We start from the raw sequence: 26,334 nt of genomic DNA, 5'->3' as shown, positions 1-26,334 counted from the left end.
TGCCAGCAGGCGGGCTCGGGGCAGCTTCTAGAGAGGACTTCTTTTCGTGAGGAGAGGCCCTCTGGGTCTTGCATGCGCAGTGGTTTAGCTGACCGTATTGAGCGGCGGTGGCGTTAGCGCCTCTTGTTCTTCCCTTGACATTATCTTCCGGCGCGCGGCGGGACTCGTACAGGGCTGCGCCGCCATGGGCCGCAGGCAGCGCGACCGCCGGCGGCAGCAGCAGCAGCAGCGCCGGGAGCGGGGCGGAGGCGGGGACGGGCAGGGCCGCGACCCTGCGGTGAGCGGGGATGAGCGGAGGATGGTGGTTATGGGCGGGCAGTGCTATGGAGAGCGGGGTGGCGCAGCCTGCCTCCCGCCCCCGGCTGACCTGCGGCGGGCCTGTTGCAGGGCTGGGCCGGCGGCTACCCCGAGATCGTGAAGGAGAACGCGCTGTTTGAGCGCTACTACGCGGCGCTGCGCATCGTGCCTGAGGGCGAGTGGGAGCCGTTCATGGCGGCGCTGCGGGAGCCGCTCCCCGCCACCTTCCGCATTACGGGCTACAAGAGGTGAGAGAAGCGCAGGCCTGAGTCCGAGTGTCCTGCTGTGAGGGGCAAAAAGGCCCGTGGTCCCCCTCGCTCGGGGGGTGGGGGTCGGTGTAGGGCCTCCTCCCCGTAGTCTCGGATTGTCCTCGGAGAGTGGCTGTTCTTTGTGCACGTGGGCAGACGGGCAGGGGTTTTACTTTTCTAGCCACTGCTGTATGTCACTCGTACTGCACGGTTCGCTGGCATTTCGCGCCATTGGCTTTTAGACTGAGTTGTCATGCCACAAAAACAACTCTCCAGCTATAAGAAGTGCCTTCCAGTCATAAAAACTAGTGCTTGAAGAGGTGTAACACAAGAGGTCCAGAGTTTTCTCTTAGTCCCCGATGGGCTGAGCAGTATAGTGCAGTGGTCTCCAACCTTTTTCAGTAGGAGATCACCTTTGGTGTTTAAAAGCAACCCAAGATCTACCATGTGCCGCTGCCACTCCCCTTCCCCCCCACCCTCGCCCAGCAGGTAAGTCTATGGGAAAGGAAGGGAGGTACATATCAAGGCAGAGGGAGAAAAAATTAGCTGTTGGGGAGGTGCACCCCCAAATAAGTCCCACCCGGCCGGGGTCCCACTCAAGTTACCCCTGCTTCTGCCGCCACAACACTGACCCTCACTGCAGGGGCCTCGATCTAGCTCCCACCCATTCCCTCCTCCATGGTCTGACCAGCTGGGGTGGGGCACACACATGCATGCACACAGGCACTCAGCCCCCACCCCAGCCTGGGATGTACCGCAAGAGGCTCCCAGATCTACTGGTGGATCAAGATCCGCTGTTTGGCGACCCTTGGTGTAATGTCTCTCTAGGTTGTTTTCTGACCTATATTTGAGCATGTGGCAGGAACCAGGGAGAAGCAATCTGGCAATCAGCCAGGGTTAAATCAGTCCTGGGAGAGAGAACGGACATGCCATTCTTGGAAGAGAGCATTGTCCTTCAGCATCCTTATTCTCTGCAGCACTTGCTGGCCCCTCTGGCAGGAAGCAGAATGTGCCCATTGACAATCCTGGCGTTGTACCACAGGGAAATATAGGCACTGTTGCCATCTGGTTCCGGACAGGCTAAGGGAAGCTGGAAGATGTTGCTGTCCCGGGGGCAGATGGCAGGGTAGCTGTGAGTAGTTTGATTCTTGTGTCAGCACAGCCCTGGCCCCTTCCCTGCCATGGGCCTTGAGGTGCACATGCAACCACTGTTGGCAACAAGTTGGGCCAGGGCTTTGGACTGGGCCCAGAGCAGCCTTGCAGCTGCCTACTGCAAGCAGCTGAGGCAGGCTCTTGCCACCTGCCAAAGAGCCCATGGCACTGCAAAGAGACAGAGAGCACTGAGACCCTGCTCTGCTGAAGACATGGGTGGGGCAGGGAGGGACAGGAAGGGCACCGCCTGGAGAGAGAGGTGTGGATTCTGGGGGGAGGGTGGGGACAGACTGGGGTCGAGTCTTGTCTGAGTTCTGTGTCTTCCTGCCCAGGCCTGTGCAGTGGGGACTACCTCCACATTTCCTCCTGCAGTGGGCATCTGTGCCTTTTGGGCTTTCCTCACGAGGAAGCCTTGTGGTGGGCGGTATTGCCCTTTCATATATTTCATAGATTTCTAGGGTTGGAAGGGACTTACTAGATCATCAAGTCCAACCCCCTGCTCTGGGCAGGCAATAGCACTAGGGTCAAGTAACCCCAGCCAGATGCTTGTCTCCTTTTGAACACCTCCAAGGTAGGGGAAAGCACCACCTCCCTTGGAAGCCCATTTCATATTTCAGCAATCCTCACCATAAAGAAATTCTCCCTGATGTCCAATCTAAATCTACTCTCCTTCAGTTTATGGCTGTTTTTTCTAGTAACCCTGAGGGGCACCCGGGTAAACAGAGTATCCCCTATTCCCTGCTGACCACCCCCTTCTCCCCCCTCCCAATGAGCGTGTAGACAGCCATGAGAGCACTTCTCAGCCTTGTCTTGTGGAGGCTGAAGAGATTCAGGTCCCTCAATCTGTCTTCAAAAGATTTTACCTGCAGGCCCTCAACCATATGAGTAGCCCTCCTTTTGAACCCTTTCCAGATTATCCACATCCTTCTTGAAGTGCAGCATCCAAAACTGGATGCAGTACTCCAGCTGCCACCTCACCAATGCCACATAGAGGAGAAGTATCGCCTCCCTAGACCTGCTTGTGATGCACCTATTAATTCAGGAAAGAGTGCAGTTAGTCTTATTTGTTACCTCGTCACATTGGTGACTCGTGTTCATTTGTGCGTCAACTATGAGTCCGAGATCCCTTTCAACTGCTGTGCTACTTAAAATGGTACTTCCCAGTCTATAGGTGTATTGGTGATTCTTTCTCCCCAGGTGCAGCACTTTGCACATATCTTTGAATCCTATTCTGATCCACTCACTTCCCCAGTCTACCTAAATCCACCTGAATTTACTCCCTACCATCTAGTGTGTTTACTATATCCCATAGTTCGGTGTATTCTGGCAGCAATCATAGTGGCGACTCCCACAGGTTTCCAAGCCAGGAGGAGCAGGTGGAGTGCAGCTGGGAAACAGCATACCCTGCTCCTGTTTCCCCTGACTCTGGTGCCCATGGCTGGTTTTATTGATCCTGTACTCCCTCTGGCTTCCTCCAGCTGTGTGTTCCTCGTACATCCTCCCCCCACAACCATTTCACCCGTGCATCTTAATGCCTTCTCAGAATTGTTGCTTTGGCTTGAGAGTTGCAGCAGCCTCAGCCTTGGAGTGGATCTGTTCCCTGCTGGCTGGCGTATGTCCCATCCCCTCTGTCTTTGCTATCCCCTCACAAATAAGAGCAAAGCAGGTGGAAAGGCATTCTCCTCCTTGGTTGCATTTCCCTTCCTACAAGACAAAAACAGGTGAAGACATGAGCTCTGGCAAAGCTGGGACATGTGCCTGTTGCCCTGGGCCCCATCCATACCCCTTGCCTCCCCACCACCTTCCTTGGGTCTGCAGTTGAGCCAGGATCCTTAAATCTAACAGTTGTCTTACTGTCTGGCTCTTCATTTTGCACATGTGTCACTAATCCTAAAGCTCATGCATCTGGGGCTGCTTTTCCCTCTAGGCTGCGCTACCCCTGGCTCCACTGTCTGCCCCAAAGCATGTGTGCAGCTGCTGCCACCATGGCGCTGGTCCGGGGCTCTGGGCCCCAGTGTGCTGGTTGCAGCTTCCTGGCTGCCTGTCACAGCCAGCCCAGGCTCTGGGCTGCTGCTGCCTGTCATGGAGTCCGAGCTGTTTGCAGCCTCCCTGCTACCTGCTGCAAACAGGTAAGGCTCCATGGCTGATGGCAGTTGCCCAGAGCCTGAGCCGGTTGTGGTGTGCTGAGCAAAATGGCCTCCCATGCCATGCTGTAGCACATGTGCTTGGATTTGCTGACCTTTGTCCTAGCATCTGTTTATTTCATTTACATCCTATGTCTATTTATGTATTTGTTTTTTGCTGGAGAAAAACTAAATTCTTAGTTTGGCAGTGTTCAATCTCCAGCCTGCTGGCTGAAACCAGTGCATGTGGGTCACCCCACGGCCTGCAGAGCAGCCCCACATCAGTTATCTGGCCTACGGAGTTAGAAGGTTGAGTGTGGCTCTCTTAAACTGTCTTCCATTTTCTTTCAAAACTCAGAAAGAAGGTTGTCAAGGTGAATATTGCAGAGCAAGAAAACATTCTCAGTAAGGGCACATCCTTGCAACAAAATGAAACCCTTTGCAAAGCTGGGTTCATGTAATATAGTTAACATGGGTAACAGTAATAGTGAAGACACAGCAGCATCCAATTCAGTATGTGTCAGAAACCAGAGTGTTGGTCCAGGGTGCTTGAAGGGGTTATATTTTGGCTGACACCTAAGTATGAAGCTCTGCAACTGGATTTTCATTGCTGTTATTCCTTGTGCTAGCCAGACTGTGCCAGCATAGATCTGCAGAGGCATTGTGTAATTACGTGACCAATGTTTCCATGTGGATGTACTTGATATTCCCAGTCTAACTAGTTCATTTCCGTTCCATAGGTATTACAGGGTCATGTACTGCGTTTTCCACAAGATCCCTGCCTCACTGCATTGGAAGCATGTTGTTTACTTGATGAACAGGAGTTTATTTTACTCGTCCTTATCTTTCAGTGTGCCGCCCTCCCTCCCCCACAATATCTTATGTAAGGCACGCTGCTCAAACTGTGATCTGATGACAGAATTAGTAATTTTGTCTCCAACTTTTGTGCTGTGCTTATCATATATAAGCATCTTACAAACATTTCAAAAAATTACTTTCACAAAAATGCCATGTGAGTAAAAGTTGTAATATAACTGATATGCATACAGGGGCTGAATCAAAATTGCATGGATATCCTTTATGCTAACCTTTTGTGTTTTTTTTGGCAGGGGTTTTTGAGTGCTAGACCTTACAGCTTTTTTTCTTTGTAAGATAGTGGGGGCCTGTGCAATCTCATCTTGAAAGAAGTTATGGGGTGAGGGAAAGCAGGAATTTCATCACGTGGTATCCGGATGAGAGCTTTGCAGTCGCACAGCAGGGTTGGTACCTTTAGATCCACCACTGAAATGCCTGCCTTGGACATGAGTATATAAATGGAAGCAGTAGTGAACTATTACCTCACTTGCAGAAGGGGAAAAGAGGTTATCAGTGTGTTTCACAGCTGTTTGCTGGTGGCAAAGGAATGGTGACAGTTGGGTTCCATCCTAGGCTGTAAGGAAGGGATCCTGCTTTAAGGACACACCTTTATGCCTTATCCTTTGATCCCACTCTGGTCTCTTCCTCCTCGTTCCTCATTTCAGTTGTATTCTTCTGGTATACCTGCCCCAAGTCTGCACTTCTTTGGCTTCTCCTATTTCAGTGCCTTGTCCCAGGCAGTCCTCCCGTCCTCTATCTCATGCTTTATTCTAATCGTCGTCGGCTTCCTCCCACGCTTACATCGCAGTCAGACTTTCTCCTCATTCCCTTTCTTGTTCCAGTCTGGTTCTTTTCAGCTCATCGTTCAAGTGAGGTTGTTTTCTTCTCTGTGTTGCTTGATTAGTGAAAATGGTGCTTTTGAAAATACAGGGGAAGAAAATCACTTGACCTCTGTTCCTGTGCCTGCTTAGTTTTGCAGCCCTGGGCTGGAGTATGCCCAGTTGATCTGAGGGGATGATATGTGAAGGTTGGTTATGTGGAGAAGCTCTGAGGAGACAGAGTGAGCTCAGTTTGTGCAAAACCTTCATTAAAATTTAGTGGCTAAAATCTACAAGTCTGAACATGTGCAAATTGCATTTCTTCTCTCCATCCTTCCAGTGGTATATGACAAGGCTGTCCAGTTTCTGGGTGGTCAGGATATTATGGTAGCCTGGGCCCTCTGATGGCATACACATAGGGGTTGGAGCAAGAAGATAAAGCCAGAGTGAGAGGTAAATCCCAGAGACCTTTGTGGCAGCAGCTGGAGTGCTCGGGGAAGTAAGGGCAGGAGCCTGTGGGCTGCATTTTAACACCTTGCAGGCTGCAGTTGGACGACCCTGGTCTGTAACTTCGGCAGTTTGGCAAGTTTTTGTAGGAACAGAAAAATGCATGATCCTGGTCCACAGGCCTTTACTGTATTTCAGGTGTGTACCTCCAAGTACGTGCCCACTGAGTTTTTCAACACAAAGTGGTTGTCATATTTTTCTTCTTGGAAACAGCTGAAACATTGGTTGAAATGTCCCCACAAAATTCAACTGAGGCAGAAATACAGCACGAACATTTTGCATAGTATGTTTGATAAGCTGATAAATAACTGAAAACAGGTTCTTACAATGGGAAGTGCTAGGTAGCCTTAATAAGGGATAATAACCGCTCTGCCTATAATAAAGTGCACCTCCACATTGTTTTTCTTTGTTAAATAATGTATCTAGCTCCCCCTTCAACATGCAACTTTCCTAAATGTGAGACAAGAATTCCAAGTATATTGTGCTTTTGCTTTGCAATGTACTAGTTAGGTTATATTCCGAATATAACTTCGCTTGGGTTTTGCAACTTTTATAAAGTGGTGTTAATTTGGAGAAAGTACAGGATGGGTGAATAAAAAATATATGGGCTAAATAAGGGAATATGCAAGGAGAGAAATAAAATTGAGATTTGAGCTAAGATCATAAGACAAATACATATTTAAGTGCTCTTCAGTGGGCACAACCAGAGGAAGGGCATTTGATGCCCAAAAGCTTGCCCAACAGTTCTCTCAACTGGTCCAATAAAAGATCTCATAAAAAAGCCTTGCCTCTTGGATATTTCCTGGACTGTCATGGCTGCAACAACAGTTCAGCCCTAAATATTAAAACTAATTCAGGGTAACTTTAAAGCTTGAAACTTCCTTAAATCATTGGATGCAAGTGAGCTAGTGTTATGAAGGTTAACTCAGGGTTATTTAGAAATGTTAACTGTGGAAATTTTATTTTCGCTCGTTACTTCTGAAATGGAGAAAGTGGTGACTGCTTAAAATGGACTTCCATTGAAATTAGTGACATGTTGAAATCTGGTCGATAGTGTAAAGTTGAATTAATACAAGTGGCATTGATTTTTGTTGATGACATTAGTTGGGATGGGGTCCTGTCTTTCAGGTTGATTTTTCTTGTTTGTTTGTTTTAACAAGCAAGTCTTCTGCATTGGCCCAGATGTTGACTAGTTTCATACATAGGCTTTTTTCTTTCCCCAGCCATGCAAACGAAATTCTCCACTGCTTGAAGAACAAGTATTTCAAGGAGCTGCAGGACCTAGTAGTGGATGGTCAGAAAATTGAAGTGCCACAACCGTTAAGCTGGTAGGAAAACAGAGGAACTCTTTGTAGATTTAGAGCGCATCACTTCAAAGAGCTGTTTCCTCTTCTCTATTAGTCTTCTCAGTCTAATAGTTAACATACATTTGTGGTGGAATTAACTGATCTAAAAGTTGAGCTATGGGAGCATAAGTAAGCTGGGATAATATTTTTCCCTGAAAAATAAAAGCTATTGGAATCTTAGTAGCAATGAAGTGTACCTACTACCCAGATCCTGCTGGGTATAGCTAATCAAGTATTGTACTCCTGCAGGCATTCTAATAATTACTTCTGCATATTGTTGCTGCCATTAGAAGTTAATTTAAGGTGCTTATTAGTACTGGTTTTAGCAGCTGTTATATGTGTTACATGTGTTTTAATAAACAAAATGAAGCTTCCCATAGCATTGAATATTTTATGTTGTTGTTCTTTTTTAAGTAAAACCACCCACTTGAAAAGAATGTTTTATTTGAAAATTGTGCACCCTACTGCACCTTTAAGTGCTACATAGGCTTACTTCATCATTCCCTTTTCAGAAAAGAACCTTGCAGACACTGATAGGGTGCTAACAAATATATTTTTAAAGGATAATATTTTTTCTTAATTTAAATACTGTTCTGTTAAAAACTGCAAATCTTTACATTTGTTCATTTTAACATCAGGTTAACAATCCCTTAAATATGTTCTTTGCAAAGTGACTTAAACATACTTAAAGTTATCCGAGGCTAGGGACAAAAGTTAACACTGAAACTGGTATATAAGTGTTCAGAAACCAGTTTGGATCTGTAACACAAGAGCAGTTCAGTGCACATATACCACTTGCAAAATGACTGAAACAGGTTTAAGATAAGTATCAGACCTAACTGATTTAGGTTAAATCAGTTTATTGAACTTCTTGCCCTGATTCCCTCCAGATTCAAGTTAACTCTGTCCCCCAGCATCCTAGGATGCTTTGCACCTCCTCTTCCCTGCAAACCCCTCCTCACAGGGTGGGTGGGCTAGCCTTGGCCCAAGCTGTGAGCTCCAGCTGAGCAGGGAAGTGTGCTCTAGTGCCTCCCGGCTTCTGGCCTGAGCCACTGCAGGCATGCAATTCTGGAATCAAGTGAATGGCTGTTCACTTGCTTACTGGTTTAATTTACGCTAACCTGTGAAGATTGAATTCATTCAGCCGCAGGCTATTTGATGGTCAACTTAGCCCAAAAGCCTTACCATCTCTTCAGGCAGCTCACCTAAATTTGTCACTCAGCCATTTTATTTTTACAGTGCAACAGTCCCAGCCAGGTTGTGGCGTGGTTGTAACTTTACATTGATGCCAGTCCCAATAAAGCAGGGACAGGTCATGTATGGCCTGCAGGCTGAATCTATCCTGCCAGGTGGTGTCATCCAGCCTGCAGGCACTCGCCAAGTAATTGTACCCAGTCTGCATGCTTCACTCCCACCCTCCTGCTTAGGAGGATCCTGGTCCCAGCCAGCACATGCAGCTTCCAGGTAGGGCCACTGCTGCAGCTGCCAGGTGACCTACTCGGCTTCCTTGGCCTTGACCTCTCCTGTGTCCATGCTGCAGCATTCGCTCCAGACACCAGGTAGGGAAGCTGCAGGTGGGTAGGAACATGGAGCGTGGGGCTGGTGCTAGTGCGCAGCCCAGGGCCTGTGCCTGACAGGGTGGCAGGAGTGTGGAGCTCAGGTGGGCAGGGTATGAGGAATGATAGGAGGGGAGGGGGCTTGCAGACCCCCACACGTGCCCCCCCCCCCATAGTGCACAGCCACTGCCAGCGGCAGCAACAACAGGCCTCAGGCCCTTGGGGTGCTCATGGTCTGTGCAGTCACAGCTGCCAGGTGGCGCATGGCTCCAACCAGTTCTGGGAGCTGCATGTGACAGCAAGGAATGGAGCCAGGCTGGCCCGCCACACGGGGTTCATGTGCACCTCTAGGAACTCGCACACCCCCAGGGGGGAAGTGCTGTGCAATGGAGCCAGCTGCTTTTCCTACACAATGCCACCCCATGTGGCTCGCAGGACTCTGTTAGCAGGCAGCACCACTTCCAGCAGAGTCTTGTGAACTGCACACGGCATCAGGGAGCGGAGCCAAGCTACTGGCTTCATTGTGCGGGGCTTCCCCCCAGTGGCACGTGAGTCCCACATGATAGAGATGGACTAGCCTGGCTCCACTCCCTGCTGCCATGTGCAGCTCACAGGTCTCCCCTGGAAGTGGTGCTGCTTCCCAGCAGGGTCCCATGAGCTGCATGTGACAGCAAGGAGTAGGAAAGGTAGCTGGCTTTATTGCACAGTGTTTCCCCCTGGGTGTGTGCAGGTTCCTGGAGGTGCACATGAGCCCCATGTGGCGGGCCAGCCTGGCTGCTCTCCTTGCTGCCACATGCCACTCCCAGAACTGGTTGAGCTATGCACTGCCTGGCAGCTGTGACTGCACAGACTACGAGCACCCTAAGGGCCTGAGGCCTGCTGTTACTGCCACTGCCAGTGGATGTTCTCCATGGGGGGGGGGTGTGGCAGTCTGCAAGCTTCCCATCATCCCTCACGCCCCACACACACCCACACCCTGCCCACCCTATGTCCACACTGCTGCCATCCGAACTGGCTGGAGTCGTGCTGTTGGGCAGCAGGGCCTGTGCTGGCCATGAACACCCTGAGGCCTGGCAGCCGCTGCTGCTGCTGCTGCCACTCATGGGGGTGGGGCATGTGGGGGAGTCCCCACCCTCCCTCACACCCCCCGCACCGCCCACAACCTTCCCACATATACATATACCCTACCCGGTACACCACAGCCACATCCCCTTGCAACCCCCCCACACACTCTCCCCTGCATACTCCACACACAATATATAAAAGTAATACTGTTTTGACCTATTATGCAATCACCTCTATATACGTTATACACACACACAAATCAGGACAAAATATTGTTTTGAAATAAAATTAAAATATGTTATAATAGATCATAAAATCATAGAAGTAGGATCGGAAGGGACCTTATAGATCTTCAAGTCTGACCCCCTGCCAGGGCAAGAGGGCATCAAGCCTCCTCTTAAAGACCCCCAGGGTAGGAGTCAGCACCACTTCCCTTGGAAGTTGGTTCCAGATCCTAGCCACCCTGACTGTGAAGTAGTTCTTATGGATGTCTAATCTAAACCTACTCTCCAACAACTTGTGGCTGTTATTCCTTGTTATGCCAGGGGGCGCTAGGGGAAACAAGGTCTCTCCCAAACCCTTCTGGTCCCCCGTAGTGAGTTTATAAACTGTATAGATATTTGAGTTTAGCATGATTTTTTTTTTTTTGGTTCCAAGATGGCAATCCCCCTCCCCCCGAGTGCTTCCGGGGGCAAGGGTAGGGATATATGGTGGTAAAGGTCAGGGGTTAGGGGACAGGACTTCTGGTCCCAAAATGGCGACCAGGGGGTGGGGCACTTGTCAAGGGGCAGGGCTACCATTGCGGCCCTCAGCAGCTTACCAAAACTCATTAAGTAGCCCTCTAGCTGAAATAATTGTCCACTCCTGCAATAAAGTGATAGCTTGAATATGTTCCAATCAGGCACAGGGCCCATCTCACAAGGCCCAAGAAGACAGTTACGACATTGTTAAAAACTAAAGCATTTTATTTATTATTTCAAACCGCAGCATTCCCAAACAAGTTATATTTCAGAAGTGTGAACAGTGAGACCTTTACTTCAGTGTTACTGAACTTCCTTTGAAGCATTCCAGTCTAGGATTATCTGAAGTATCTGTGGTCAGCATTTCTCATTTTGCTGGATGTACTTTTTTTTTGTGCATTTGGTGATGAGTTTGATCATTTCATACAACACAAGCAAAAAATTGCCTAGTGGAATTTTTATGGGCTGAGTTATCATTCTGACTATCTGAGGTGCACAGCAGGGTTGTGTGCTATTCTCAGTGATGCAAGTATGAAGATTTGTAGCATAAAAATCTATTGTTACTGTGGTGTCTCTGCTGGTGCCAAAGTGAACTGATAATGATCTCTTCTGTTAAGATTGCAGATTTTCCTTCTTGGGACTGAGTTGGTTCTTGACATGGGCCAAAGGTGTGGTTTCAACTCCACTGTTATAACTCCAGTTCCTTTTTTGAAACAGAATAGTTCGGAAGCTTGAAATGCATAAGATGGTTAAATAAGGCATGTTATTTTGTCCATGTCTTCTGCCTTCTTTACAGCTTTTTTTTTTCAACAGGTTATTAATTGGATCGGTACTAAATTATTTAAATGGTTTTTTAGTTGTTTTAAGGTGACTAAAAGTTTTTAATTATTAATGTTTTTTACATTGGATTACTCTAAAATATGACATTTTTCTGTTTCTTCAGGTATCCAGAAGAGCTAGCATGGCACACAAACTTGAGCAGAAAAATCTTGCGGAAGTCACCAGAACTAGAAAAATTTCATCAGTTTCTGGTTAGCGAGACAGAGTGTGTAAGTTGTAACAATTGAAACTTTTTGTATCCTGAGCTAACTTTTCTCTTTAGAACTAGAACATCTCATATTGGGCAGTTTATATGGTGCTCAATCTGGTCTGTAATCTCTGAAGAGCTAAGTTAATGTCATGTTTGATCTTTTTTCAGCTATATTTGATTTTATTCTTAACTGTTGTGGACAACGGTTCATCTCACAGGACCAGAACACAGCAATGATTATCACATCCCCTTGGCCTAAATTAGAGGTTTTCAACCTTTTTTAAGGAGTGTACCCCTTTTGGTGGCATCTGCTGGACATGGGGGGGGGGGGCCTTGTGTGGGATGGTGGATGGTGGCTGCTGCTGTGTGTGAACAAGCTTCCCCCGCCTCTCCTAGCATCTGGGTGGTGCCTGTGTGGCCTCTCCTAGCGTCTGGGTGGTGCCTCCCCCACCCCCAACTCTGCTTCTGGGAAGTGGCAGCACGGGGTGGTGGGTGGCAATGCTGCATCCCCGACTGCCTGTATGTACCCCCTAGCACTTTTCTAAGTACCCTTGGTTGACAACCCCTGGCCTTAATTTTAAGAGACCAGTACCTCTTTTTGGTTGCCCAACTAAAGATGCCTTAAGAGGGGCTGATTTCCATCCCCTTCCCCCTCCCCTGAGGTCAGATACTGAGTTAAGCATCTATGGGTATGGCTGCCCCCAACATTTTAGGTTTTGCTTGAATTCATCCCTTCTGTCCACAACATTTGTACACTGAATTGTTAATACTGCATGTACTATGCAGTATGCTTCTGCGTTCTTAGCTGGTGTATAGGTTTTCACGTCCCTTTTTGGCAGCGGGGTGTGAGGCAGTCCAGGCTCTGACTGAGCAGTCAAGAAAAGGGGAGTTATAGAAAGGCCAGAGCGAGAATTATGGATTAAGAACTAGAGGATATACTGATGAATTGTCTTGCAGGGCATGCTTTCTAGAACTATACTGCAGGGAGGGGGACTTGGGGGTTAGAAACAAGGAGACAGGATGGGCATGCTGAGTCTCAGAGCTTCAGAAGGGCTTCCAGTGCAGATGGAAGTGCTACCGGGGTGCAAGCTTGGGAGTTTGAAGTAGGAATTCTAGACAGGTGTGAGCTTGAGCACATGCTGAAGCCAGGACTTAACTGGCATTATAGGGAAGCCTGAGAATGGCTGAGGATGACTCATCATTCAGAAATGGAGCTTTTGGAAATGTCTGGCAGGGCTTTCTTGAGTATAATAGGAGTTTTATAAGCATTAGGATTTAAATTAAAGGAGAATCATGAAATGTTTATCCTGCCTGTACTTGACTGAAGCCAGATTCTCTAGTCTCTTCCTCTTAAAAGTCCAAAGTATATCCATAATCATAAGGGAAAGAGATTTTTGTTTAAGAAGGAATCTTGTTACTAGTGAACTGGTGTGTTGCAGTTAGTTGGTGTTTGATACTTGCATTTCCCATGACATTTGTAATACATGGTAACAACGTCAGTTGTAATAGCTGGAATTATCAAACTTTTTTTTAGTATGCATTAGCAACTAGAGGACATACTGATGTCTTGTATAAATCACTGAAGTTGTTTTATTGTAAAACAAATCATGACTTTGTAGTGGAATGCAAAATATACATGTGCTCTTTTCTTTTAGGGAAATCTTAGTCGCCAGGAAGCTGTCAGTATGATTCCTCCCCTTCTGCTTAATGTTAGTCCTCATCACAAGGTAACTTAAATAAGTTTGGTCTGGTTAACAAAACAGTTTTGACAAATTAAGAAAAAATGCAAAACCCACCTCTTTGGTGCTTTATTTGATAGCATATGCTGTGTGTTGTGCACAAACTAGTGATGAACTATTCTCTGTGGGTATTGAAAAGTCAAATATTTTTTCAGGTAAACATACTTCCATTTAAATGTTTGATTTGGTTTGCTCCCACCAACTCCTTAAGCATTTTACTTAAAAACAGAGCTGCTTTTACACACATCACTTTCTCACTTTGATGACATGCCAAAGCAAAACAGTGTCTGAGTGAATCCTAAGTCACTGTTTTATGCTGGCTGGTCTGCCAGTTCCATGAAAGCTTGGAATGGACCTCCCATATCAAAGCCACTCCTTTGCTGTTGCAGGCAGCCCATTTCAGCAGTTCCACTCATAACTTTTTAGCTCCGTCTTAACCAGCTAATTAATTTGCCCCTATACTGCTGCTACTGGAAGGCTGTACCAAAGCCTCACTCTTCTGACAGCTGGAAATCTTCTAATTTCCATCTTGAATTTATTCATGGCCCATTTATGCCCATTTGTTCTTATGCCAATATTGTTCCTTAGTTTTAAATAGCTCTGTTTTCTCCCTGGTGTATTTACAGACGGCAGTGATAGTCTCTCTCAGTTTTGTTTAGCTAAACTAAACAAACCAAACTCTTCTTAGTCATCTTTAATGGAGTAAATAGATTAAAGGATAGATGCTTTCTCGCTTTCTGAATTTTACCTGGAATCAAATTAATTGATGTTACACATACAAGATTTTAATGCAAGAAGCTTGTTGTGAGAAAACGTCTGTTCTTTTTACCAGCTTTTCTATTTCTGTTGTCTTATTTAAAGGCTTAATGACCCTATTTTAAATATGGATTTTAAATTTCAGTGGTTGTTTACATAACCTTTGCCTTGTTCTGCAGTTTTATTTTTATCTGCTGTCATTTTGCTGGTCAGCCTTAATAGGAGCCCAGGTTCTTTGGTGTTGCTCTCTTCATTCTTTTTCTTAGTGTTAGCTGCGAAAACAGATGTTTCATTGCTTCCTCCACAGGTGTCTTTAGTTTTCCCAACAGCAGATGTAGTCCTTTGTAAAGCTTAAGTGTCTGCTCATTTTATTTGCTTATATTTCCATGATGCTTTTATGCTGTTATATTAGAGTGTAGTGTGTAGCTTTTAGAGTTGAAGCAACGTACCTTTCCTAGAGGTGTTTTCTCTTTTGGGTTTTCTGTGCCAGAATGTGTTAATTGCCAGTGAGTTCACTGCCAGTTAGTTTGAGAGAGTTCCTGACTCTTTGTTCCAGAGTACAGAATTTGTGTATTTGCTTTTTTTTTTACCTGAGGCTTTTCACTGTGTTTAATTACAAATGTGTGGGGAGAGTCCAAACTAGCTTTTACAGCCTAACTATCTTGGATTTACTGTTAAAAAGCAATCTGAGATGAGAAAAATAACAACACTTAAATGTAAATGTATGGTTCATGAATATACCCAATTTTTGTTAACTTCAATAATAATTGTTCATGCATATGGAGAACTGAATTATATTTCTATCTTAGCTGATGGATGCATGCTCCCACGTATGTATATGCATGCAGAACAGGGGTATTTCATGTAAGTTGTAGTTAGAATAAACTTGTCCATTTCATAATTGTATCATCTTGTATCTGAAAACCATCTTGTATTTAAGCAAGAAGCTATAATAAATCAAAACTAAAACTTAAGAAACTTTGATGTTCTTTTTTACTTTTTTTTTTTCTTGTTAGATTCTAGATATGTGTGCTGCGCCTGGGTCTAAGACTGCACAGCTAATTGAAATGTTGCATGCAGATATGAATGTTCCTTTTCCAGGTGAGTTTGTCAGGACCACTTTGGGATTGTGAGGCTTTAAATTGCAAAGATGTTTTGTTTTATTTTTGTGTTTTGTTTTTTTCCTAAGAGGATATGCAAGTGTTAAAAAAATCCAAAAACCATATACTGTGTTTAACTGCACACTTTCCCCTCAAAAAATAGTCCTCCCAATTTGGGGCACACGTCTTTAGTGGGAAAGTTGATTTCTTCATTGGAATGGCAGAATTGATGATAGCTTTTAGCTAAGCAGCCAAAAAGCTGGTGCCAATTTGGCAGTAACTGTGAGAGGGTTAAAACTAGCTTTTGCCTGAGCAGCCAGGAAGGGGTGAGTGAGCTGAAGAGTTAGACTATCCCTGTTCCATGTAGTCAGCTTTCAACCATGAGTAGAAAAATCTTCCTTCATTCTGTCTTCCCAAAACAGGGTGTATTATTTGAGGGCTTGTATGTGAGGAAATACAGTATTCATATGCTGAATGACATCGGCTTTACTGTTCAAGGAAGACAAGGGAAGCGAGTATATAGTAGACTTCAGACTTTTAAAGGACCTCTTTAATTGACTCCTACTTTGAGGCATCATGGCACACATCCAACTATTCGCTTGTTAAAGTTACCTGCAGGTTGTCTTTAAAACTTAGTGGCTCAAAGAGGAGATATGGATTATACGCTTGCAGAGGAGTTGTGGTAACATTAAGCATGATTAGATTTTTTTGTTTGTTTGTTTAATTAGTCTGCACTTTGTGGATAGGACCTTGCTAGCTCCTGTTTTAGTGCTCTTCCATAGATGCTGGATTAAATTGCACCAATCCTTCACTTTAAGAACCCACCCTCCTTTTATTTTTTTATTTTTTAACTTCAAAATGCTTGTCTTCATTCTGATGCCTGTAGACCAGTGGTTCCCAACCTCAGGTCGTGACCCGAATAAGGGTTGCGGGGGCAATGCTGGCAGCCCCGCACACAAAGGATGAGCTGTGCCACATGCCGGGAGCTTCTCTGGGCCACCACCGCTGCTGCACTCTGCTTCTAGCAGTGGGTCGTGGCAAAAAAAGGTTGGGAACTACTGTTGTAGACAGTAAATCATATGGGGTCTTCTCTGTTTGGCTGCTTGCAAGCTGTTTTCCAGCACAGAAGTTTTGCCTTTTTTTCCAGGGGTTAGATCATATTGTCTCTGTGCTAAAGGTCTGTGTAGTCTTTTATTTCAGCTGCATAGCACCAGAATTTATTGTTTCTGTCTTTAACAGACCACTCCACCCTTCAGAGGTGCTTTTTTTTTTGGTTTTATAGGAATTATTTTGACACAGCCTAACATTCCAACCTATAGAAATAAATACTGATTTTCATGGAAGTCTCTAGAAAGAGGCAAACAGTTTATGCAACCAAAAGAAAAAGACACCAAACAATATATTTAATGAATTGTAAGGCATAAAATAATCCTCCTTTTTTGGCCTCCGAATACATATTTTTGTTGAATCTTTTCAGTGGATTGCCTTGATATGAACTCCTGTATTATAATGGAAGATGCAGCTGTTTCCATTTTAACCTGTGAATTTTATGTTTTCTATCCCCAGAGGGATTTGTAATTGCTAATGATGTTGACAACAAGCGCTGCTATTTGCTGGTTCATCAAGCTAAGAGGTTAAACAGCCCTTGCATCATGGTGGTAAATCATGATGCCTCCAGCATTCCTAATCTACAAATGGATGTTAATGGGAAAAAGGAAATCCTTTTCTATGACAGGATATTATGTGATGTTCCCTGCAGGTATCTTGTGTTTACTGTTTTATGCAAAAAAAACTGTATTATTTGCAACATAAACTTACTGTTGATTTGTTGCTTTTTCTGCATAACGAAGCAGGGTTCAAATATAGGGATTTTCAAACATGCTCTTTCTTCTTTTAAATCAGATTATGCAAGGGGATTAAGAAAAGCACATTTTGCCTCACTCCAGTTTGTACTTGGCTTCACTTAATGGATGAAGATGTGTGCAGATAAATGTCAGAAGTCTGCTAGACATTTTTTTTTTTAATCCTTGTAGTTTGGGGATTAACAGAAACAAAATAAATAGAATTGTATGTATGTATGATTTCTTTTAGAGCATTAATGTGCTCTTTGGTCTAAAATGTAATTTTCCAAACTTTGCATTTTGGAGTTCCTTTATTATCATTGCAGTGATTTTTGATGTTAAAGCTACTTGGTTTTAAAAGCAAACCTTTCCTCCAACTCTGTCAATGTGGCATGAAATCTGAAAGTCAAACAGTTCTTCCCAGTTTCAGTCATCATTACAGGACTTCTAAAACATAAACACATGCCTGTTTTCCTTCATGTCTTAGATTATTGACAAGTACAGTTTTTGTAATCCAGTGGAACTGTAACTTATGGTTATATTACCCATGAAAGGAAGATTCAGTTAAGTTTATTTTACTTGTTCATAGTTGGGGTCTTGGTGCTGCAGTAGTTCCTTCAAATAATGTAAGGCTTTATTTAACATTTTAAAATTATTTTTCATAGATTTTTCTATGAAGAGCTTATTTTGGCAAAACTGTAAATGCTGTAAATGTATATTTATGTCCATACTGCCAATTGTGTTTGTAGTATATGAACCAGAGTAGAGTCCCATTCCTTTGTCTCAGCTGTCTTTTGTTTTTGTTGAGTGAAAGGAATTGAAATGTAAAAATGAATTGGAGCAATCTAAAAAAAGAAGGTGCTAATGCCAGGAGCCTCTTTCAGAGTGGAATTACTTCTGTTAACACCTGCTTACTTTGTCCTTGTATTTGAAATTGTTCAAAGGGACTGTTGTTCTCTGGCTGATTTTGTGTTATATTTTGATTGGTTGCCAAATGCTTATTTACCTGTCTTAAAGAAGATGGACAGTGAATTGTTTTATTTAGTAGTCCCCATGTCTCTTGAGATTTTATTGTATATTATTTCCCTCCTGACTTTTTCCTGTTGCTCAGACATAAGAGTTAAACTGTTGGTCTTGCTCAGGGTAGACAACAAAGTATGTTTAAGTGAGCAGCTGGTAAGATATCTCAGCATAAGATAGAAATTGGATTGCAAATTCTTTAGTGCAGGTTTGCACGTGTGTTCAGAACTAGCCAACTGAAGTGACTGAAGAGTTGCGTCTTAATATACTAGTAATGAAATACTTGATTATTTTGCTGTATTTTTAAGAATGAAGTGTGTGGCTTCCTAAAAAATAAACAGAAGAACCCCCAAAACAAAAACAAACCCAGTCATGCCTTCTAACTATGAAATCCCAGTAAGTTTTCATATTGTGGTTCTTTATTCTCTAATGGAATAATTACAAATAATTCTAACTCAACTTTCTCAGATTTTAGTGGAAATGCCAGGTGCTAGCTGAATCTTATTCCACTGTCATAGCGGTTGATGCTAGAATAAGGCCTTTAAGAGGCTTAGGGCCCTTTTTAAATAGAATCCCCTGTGGTTAGCCTCTTTGACTTAAAGACAGAGAAATGCAGTTAGAAGTATTTTAAGGAGATAACCAAAGTAGATGATAAATTTAATATTTTGCATATGAATTAACATGCAAACTTCTGTTGCAGTGGAGATGGAACCATGAGAAAAAACATTGATGTGTGGAAAAAATGGACAACGCAAAATAGCTTGCAGTTGCATGGGTAAAAGGCATATTATAATCCTTGTATCTGTGTGGGGGAAAAGAATAATTCTTTAACATAGCAGTGTGATGAAATACAAGTCATATAATATTGCCGCTTCTTCCTTCAATGAAGAGCTAGTATTCTTGTGCTTTCTTCTGGGAATGGGATGATTGTTCAAATTTGAATTTAGTCTACAGTAAAGAGAGGATGAATCTAGACTTTCTTTGTATTCTTATATGATACCAAACAGGTATCAGTATTCATTGACTTATGAATCTAAATGTACTGAATTATTGGGGAACTAGGATGTGGTTGCTAAGCATTGGGACAGGTGGGAGAGGAGGGGATTTGGAAGCCATGGGCAAGTGTGCATGCTTGAATGGCAGTAGCTATTTTGTATACTAAAACCCAAGCAAAATCCAGAGTATCAAATGTGAATATTGGTGGAATCCTTGTGTTGGTATTGGTACTGAAATATGAATCACAGATTTGTCTTAATCTAAGTGACTTGATGTCCCAGCTATTGCAGTAAAATAACAAATACAGGTGGGAGTGTTTGACATTGCAGCTTGATAGCCAATGTTCAATAAGTCATTTTAAAACTAAATTGAAGTCTCTCTGGTGAATTGTAATCTTTTAAGAAATTGAGCATTATCAATTCTGAATGTTGAGATATAAAATTATTTTGATGTAGTAAACCCTTCACAATTATTTAGATGTGGTTGGTTATGTATAGCCTGCCGTTGTGCATATGTATGCGCACACTTTTTTCAGCATGACAAATTGCTGCTGTTTTCCCTGTTTTGAGGAAAATAACTTAGTTCAACTGGATAGTCATGTTTGTTTTCTAGTGTGACTAGGTAGCTGATGTTCAGGGATCCAGATTTTCCATTTCCTACGGAAAAACAGTAAAACATGGATTTCCCTACTTACCACAGTAAAATGTGGATTTGTCATTTTAGCAGAGAAACCTGTTGATTTTTTTTTTGTTGCAGTTTTGCAGTGAGCTCTCTGCAGTCTGGCAGAGTTCCAGCTTGCAGGGGCCTGGGAGGGAGTGGGAGGAGGGCAGTCAGGCAGGGGGCACAATGCACATAGCCCTAGGCAGCCTGGAGAGCAGCTCCCATAGGTAAGCTGGGGGGCGAGGGGGAGATCGAGGCATGAGGGGCAGGGCTGGGACTGGGGCTGAACCTGCTACCCAGCCAGGCAGTGCATGGGGCTCGGGACTGCAATGCATGGCCACAAGGCCCTGGCAGGAAGCATGATAGGCCTGCAAGCAGCTCATTCAAGGGGTGGGGGTGGTGCTGGCTCCTCACTGCCGTGCCCACTCCTGAGGGCCAGGGGGTACCTCCACCCCCCCAGATTGGAGAGGGGGTAGGCTCAAGCTCCTGCCCTGCTGCCCTCCCCCAGGGTGTCCACAGCCCAGTGTGTGCAACCCTGCAATATAGGGAACAGTGGAGCCACACGGGGATCTCCTTACTGCTGTGAGTTCTGCGCTGCCTTGGCAACACATCCCCTGTGCACAGGGGCAGCAGGGGAAGTGGCACAGAGGCTGTGGCCCCATAGCCCTGGCAGCTGGGTGCCCCTTCTGGCAGGGCAGGGGGCACCAGCAAGGCAGGGGTGGCTGTAGGGGGGGAGTGAGGGGCACCAGCAGGTCTGTGGGGGCTGTAGAGGGCCTCTTATTTTAATCATGGATTTTGTGGGTTTTTTATCAGAGAATTTGTGGGTTTTTTATCAGAGAAAACTAGGATCACTGCTGGGGGGGGTGTGTGTGTCTGGGCCACTGGAAACGCATTTAAAGCAAAAGTATTCTAGAATGCAGAAGACTAGGTTTACTGTAGGTGTGTGGGAATGGTCCCATTATAGACTTTCAATCCATCATCTTGCTTGAACTGTACTGTTTCTGTTTCTAGTAGTATTCAGGTTACTGTTAATTTGAATGCTAGAATTACTGAGGGAGAAGCTAGACTGCTTACATTAAAATGATCTGAAATTGGGCACTTTAGGAGGAGTGAGGAAATGTTAAATATTAAATTAGCTGGGTTAGGTACATTCTAGCAGCAGCAGTAGAGAGCTCAGCATGGGTTTATTTACCCTCCCCAGAACTAAATTTAACTTGCAGTGTAGACACATCCAGAGTTAGCTACGATGTTTCAGGAGAGTTTCAGCTCTAGACAGCATGTTTTCTACAAGAATTATGGGAATCTGGCTGGTTCTTGCATGGTATCTGGTTTGACCAATAATTTTCTGTTAGGTTGCAGTTAAGAATTGCAACCCGTGGTGTTGAACAGCTGGCAGAAGGTGGCAGGATGGTTTATTCTACATGTTCACTGAATCCTGTTGAAAATGAAGCTGTCATCACCTCTCTGCTGGAGAAAAGTCAAGGTGAGACTGTGAGCTCTCTTGGTTAAATATTTAATAGAAAAATGAAGTAAAACCTCTATAACTTACACAACAGGGGGAATTGCCCTGAGTTAGGGTAGTCTAGGGCCAGCTGGTCTCAGGACAGGTGATGCTTTCAGAAGGCACATGGGAAGATGTGCTATTTGCTTCTGTTGCATCAACAGCACTAATAAACGTTCTGCATGCCACAAAGGCACCAGCAGTGCTGTGTTCTTGCCTTGTATTTGTACAAATGCAACTTGCATCTTAAACAGTTCTGCCAACAAGGTGCACAAGATACTTTCAGACAGCTGTGTTTGTTCTTCAACATGAACAGAAGTAAATATTTGTTTTTGTTACTGTAAAAAACATGCAACACACAGAGCCTAACAATTGAGTAAGAATATGCCCTCTTAATACTCAGAACCCCACTGTTAAAGTTGGCTGGCATTGGCTGATTCTGAGGCTTGTCACCTTTACACTGCTTGTGATTGCCTTAAGCACAGCTGTGGGGAGCATGGTCTTATGCTGCTGTGAATATATCAGAATAAGACAGCAGCCTACTTAAACTGCAGAGCTATGAAACAGTGCTTCCTGGTACATACTTTCCCCCAGTGCCAGGATGAAAGAATGATTGGTTCTAGCAAGTCAATAATAAGTAACCTAGACTTATTTGAGGGATATTACATGCCAGGCAATGAGGTTAGATCATAGACAGTTGTCCAGCAACTAGATCTTTACAGCCGATGCATGCTTCTGTAGAGCTGCTCCCTTTCCTGTTTTAAATCAGCTAAGAGGAGTGTTCATCTTAACCTGGGGTGAGCAAAATGCAGCCCGTGGGCCAGATCCAATTGATTGTATCCATCCTGCAGCTGCCCCCATGGTGCTCTGCATGGGCCAAGCCCCACCCACTCCTGCCCAGGACATCCTGCACCCATTGACTGCACCGTCCTGGTCAGTGTGCACAACTTCCTGGCAGGGTTGCTCCCAGTGCTGCTGCAGCTGCCTGGGTACTGCTTGGCTTGCCCCACCTCCCACAGCTTCTCCTCCTGCTCCTGTTTCTGCTGCACCATTCCAGGCAGTCCGGTAATGCAGGGAAGTGGCAACAACCATGGTGATGCATGCCAGGCACCACATACTGAGCCAGGTCAGGGTTGGGGGGTGGGGGAAGTTCCAGCTGGGAGCCAGCCAGTTGGCAGCCACTTTTCACCCACTCAGCTGCCTGCAGGTGGCTGCTTTTTGTATTGGGTGGGTGGAAGGGGGCTGGGACCTAGACCCAGAGCTCCATGTGCTGGGGCAGGAACTGCCTAGCTGCAGCTTCCCTCTTGCCTGGCTGGGCGTGTGATGCCTGGCACATGTCCCCATGGCCACTGTCACTTCCCTGCCTGAAGCAGCACAGCTGGACGATTAGTAGAAACTGCTGGAGGCTGGGGAAGTTGAGTAATACCCAAAAGACTGCAGCAGCAGTGGGAAGCTGTGCATGCTGGCTGGGTCTACTGTAGTGCTGTCAGCGAGCATGGGGCAGCTGTGGGCAGGAGCAGCCACAGGCTGGATCATGGGGCAGACCACACCACACAACCCGAATTACTTCTGCTGCATGCACCCCTGAAACCCCCTCTCCCTGCTGCCAGCCAGCTCCCCCCCGCCACATTCACATACCCACCCATATATCCCCTCACCCCCCATACAGACACAATATACAAGAGAGAGATTTTATTTTGAGCTGTTACACAATCACTTATATATATTACAAAATCATAAATTGGGACAAAATATTTTTTGAAATGTTTTAATATTTTAGAGAGAAGTTTAATTTTTAGTACATGATTTGTTTTTTGTCTGTAACTTTTTTAAATGATATCTTCTGAAGGATTTTGTGTGTGGCCTCTGACAACTGTCAAACTCATTAAGTGGCCCAACAGCTGAAATAATTGCCCATCCCTGATTTGACCTTTAGATTTGTATTCATACAGTCTTGTCCTATATCTGTACTGGAGTGACTTTTATACAGACATGACTGCTGATGGTTGCTTCTGTGGACAGCACCAGGCATATTATTTCCAGTCATATGATTGTATGAAACTTACTGGCATAAAACTGCAGCCACATTTCCATGGCACCATGGGGTGCTGCACAATGTTAGCACTGTTGAGGTGCAAACGCGTACATGGTTCACAAGATAAACCCAGAGATTTCAAAAAGGAGTCCGTCCGTAATGTCAAAAACATTCTGACCTTTTGTGATATGAGTTCTTTGCAACAGAATTGATCTCTTTTTGACTACCAAAAAAAAAAGCAAATGAAAACTCAGAGCTGACATTTTCTGAGGGGTTCCTTGAGTCTAAGAAGCCTGAGAAACACTAGTTTATGCTCACATTTTTTTAAGGTTTCTGTATGCAGTCAGGAATATCAAAGGGACACCAGTTTGAAATAAATCAGCTTTGAAGAACAAGTGTTAGATTTTACCCTTGTCTGTCAATCCTCATAATGATTTTTTTGGTGGTTCTACCTTCTTTTTTAAATTAAAAAAAAAATTCCTTCAGATTTTTGTGTAATATCTGCACACATGAGAGGTGACTGACTATAGAAAACAAACTGAAAGGGTGCTGTAGAGTGCACAAAGCAAACAAGTAGAATCAATAATGAAAAATAACTTTAATCTTTTACTTGTCCTTTCAGGAGTTCCTATAATTTAAAAATTGGACAGGTGTTATTTTAAAGGACTATTATTCATTTAACACAACTCAGTAATAATAAAAAGTTCCTTTCGTATTCAGGACATCTTGAAACATCTTATGAATTAATGAGTTCCGTATTGGTAAAGCTGTTCTGTTGATGAACTGTTGGCTAGCAAACCCCTAGATTTAAGGCATGATGACTTCTGGCCCATCATGGCTGAAAATTAGCATTTTATCTCATTAGCCAAGAGTTCTTCTTTGTTCTCCCTCCTCTTTCTAATTAAGCTTTGATTTTTTTTTTCTTACTTGAGATAACAGACCATAAAGTAATAGTACATGCCAAATTATTTTTAACTGTGTCACTGCAAAGGTAAAATAACTTTTGAAGAGAATGATTTCATTGGTCTAAGCAATCTACCTATTAATGATCAAAAAGACTGATGTTTGTTGTATCCTGATTTATTGAATATCATTCCTCTTATTCCCAGTGTTTAATGTTGCTGTAACACTGACTTTTCAGCCTTTACTCGCCATCTATAAGGTCAGCAAATTTCTATAAAGAGCTTACCAGAAATATAAAAAGTTGGACATAATATTTAGTAATTTAGATGTGGTTCTTGTTTTGAAGCCTCTTGAAATAAAAATAAACAAACGCTGTATTAGCTTGGTGTATAATTTCTAGAAAATCACGTTTGGAAACGTTCTACATGAGCTGATTTAAACAAATTCTCAGCACTTCATATTTTACAATCACTTAATTTTCATTTACATTTTTGGCTTTTTAGGTGCCTTAGAGCTTGCTGATGTCTCTTCTGAGTTGCCAGGTTTGAAATGGATGCCAGGAATTACACAGTGGAAGGTATTCCTATTGTTTCTGTAGAGATGTGCACCATAATCTCATTCTTGCTCTGTCTTTTGGGTATACAAATTGGTATACAAATACAAGAAGTCCAAAAATTGTAGTAAACATTTCCTGCAAGAGTTGCTTTTTAAATGTTTGTTTTTCACATCATATATTTCTTCATAAGTCTCTGGCAGTGCAACTTTGATTCAGAATCCTGTCGTGAATTGGGCAGGGAGGGGATTTGAACTGAAATCATCCACCTATTCAGTAAGAATCCTAACTACCAGTCTGGAAGGCAGTGGACCTTTGGTGGTCTGTGGGCAACAATGCTATGCAACCATCATGCTGTAGAAAACATTATGCCTTCGTCTTGCTTTCAACCTCAGTTTTGATTCTGATTTCCCTGGGCAGCATCAAAAAGGTCTTTGCCCTTAAGCCTGGGTTTGGAGACCAACTGCGATGGGATATTCTGTGGTGTCTGTCTTGCTACCTCTTGCTAGAGTTATTTCACTTTGTGTAAGATGCTTAAAAACTTGTTGAGAGAGAGAGTGAATTTGTAGCCTGGTGGTTAAGCATTCTTCTGGGAGGCTCCATTTTTCTGCTCCATTAAATGTTCTTTCTATCTGTACAAAGTAGAACAGTATCAGCAAAAGAAATTGAAAGCTCCTTTATAGCTTAGTGGTTAGGGCTCTTCCTTGCAGATGAGGTATTATGGACCCACAACCTAAAATGGAGGAGAGCACTGGATCTGGGTCATCTGCATTCTGGGTAAGGGTCCTAATCCTTGAAGTCTTGGATAAAATGAATTGCCTTTCACTCGGCACTCTTGTGTATGCAGTTGCAGAAATATTTACCAGTCTAAACTACCCAGGAAGAATTTGCTTCCAGAATGATTGAAACGGCCCTTTTGGCAGAATTAATATCCATTGAAAAAAATTCCCCTCAGTTCTATTTTGGTTTTTGTTGTGATAAAAGCGTGTGTGATCTGAAAGAGAGAAATAATCAAGTGGAAGTCATGGAAAAGAAGAGAGTTTTTGCAGAAGTATTACCTTGACATGCTTACAAATATGTAGCATTTCTTTTTGCTTGCTAAATGCCTGGCATACAAGTATACCTCAGCTGTAACATTGGCCATAAAGGCAAGCGTGTTACCTTTCTTTGACTGTCTGTCCTGTGAGCATCTGTTCCACTGCCTGAGACTGGAGAATTTTTTCCAGCCATGTCTGATTTGGTCCATGCATACACCACAGTAACTTCATGCCTTGTACCACAGGAACAAAAAAGATAGGGTGTGGGCCAGCTGCTACTCCTAGTTCATTCTCACTGTTCTTGGCAGTACATTCTGATCCAGTGTTTGTAGTTTAGTTCAACTGTGCTGTATTGTTGTCCCGAGGTGTATACAATTCTGAAAGTTTTTTAGATATTTACTATAGGTTTAGAGAATCTTTGAAAGTTATAAGGAGTTCATCTTATTTCTTTTAAGT

General features: G+C 44.0%; 1 protein-coding gene across 2 annotated transcripts in view; it reads left to right on the top strand.

Annotated features, from left to right (window-relative positions):
• The first annotated feature begins 147 nt into the window (after window positions 1-147).
• Window positions 148-26,334, top strand: part of NSUN2 (NOP2/Sun RNA methyltransferase family member 2) — a 39,615-nt gene continuing 13,428 nt past the window's right edge. Inside the window, exons 1-10 of one of the 2 annotated variants that reach the window (XM_019541263.1) lie at window positions 148-277; window positions 388-545; window positions 7,224-7,328; window positions 11,651-11,756; window positions 13,393-13,464; window positions 15,249-15,333; window positions 16,899-17,091; window positions 18,894-18,968; window positions 21,202-21,332; window positions 24,792-24,865. In XM_019541263.1, the coding sequence (XP_019396808.1) occupies window positions 185-277; window positions 388-545; window positions 7,224-7,328; window positions 11,651-11,756; window positions 13,393-13,464; window positions 15,249-15,333; window positions 16,899-17,091; window positions 18,894-18,968; window positions 21,202-21,332; window positions 24,792-24,865 (1,092 nt within the window). In that variant the 5' untranslated portion in view covers window positions 148-184. The remainder of the gene's footprint in view (window positions 278-387; window positions 546-7,223; window positions 7,329-11,650; window positions 11,757-13,392; window positions 13,465-15,248; window positions 15,334-16,898; window positions 17,092-18,893; window positions 18,969-21,201; window positions 21,333-24,791; window positions 24,866-26,334) is intronic. The other variant, XM_019541271.1, reaches the window with a different exon arrangement.

The sequence above is a fragment of the Crocodylus porosus genome, unplaced genomic scaffold (assembly GCF_001723895.1).
Source record: "Crocodylus porosus isolate Cpor-Errol unplaced genomic scaffold, CroPor_comp1, whole genome shotgun sequence".
NCBI lineage: Eukaryota > Metazoa > Chordata > Crocodylia > Crocodylidae > Crocodylus > Crocodylus porosus.
Note: the sequence above shows the minus strand (reverse complement) of the source record. Positions and strands in the feature narration are given on the sequence as shown.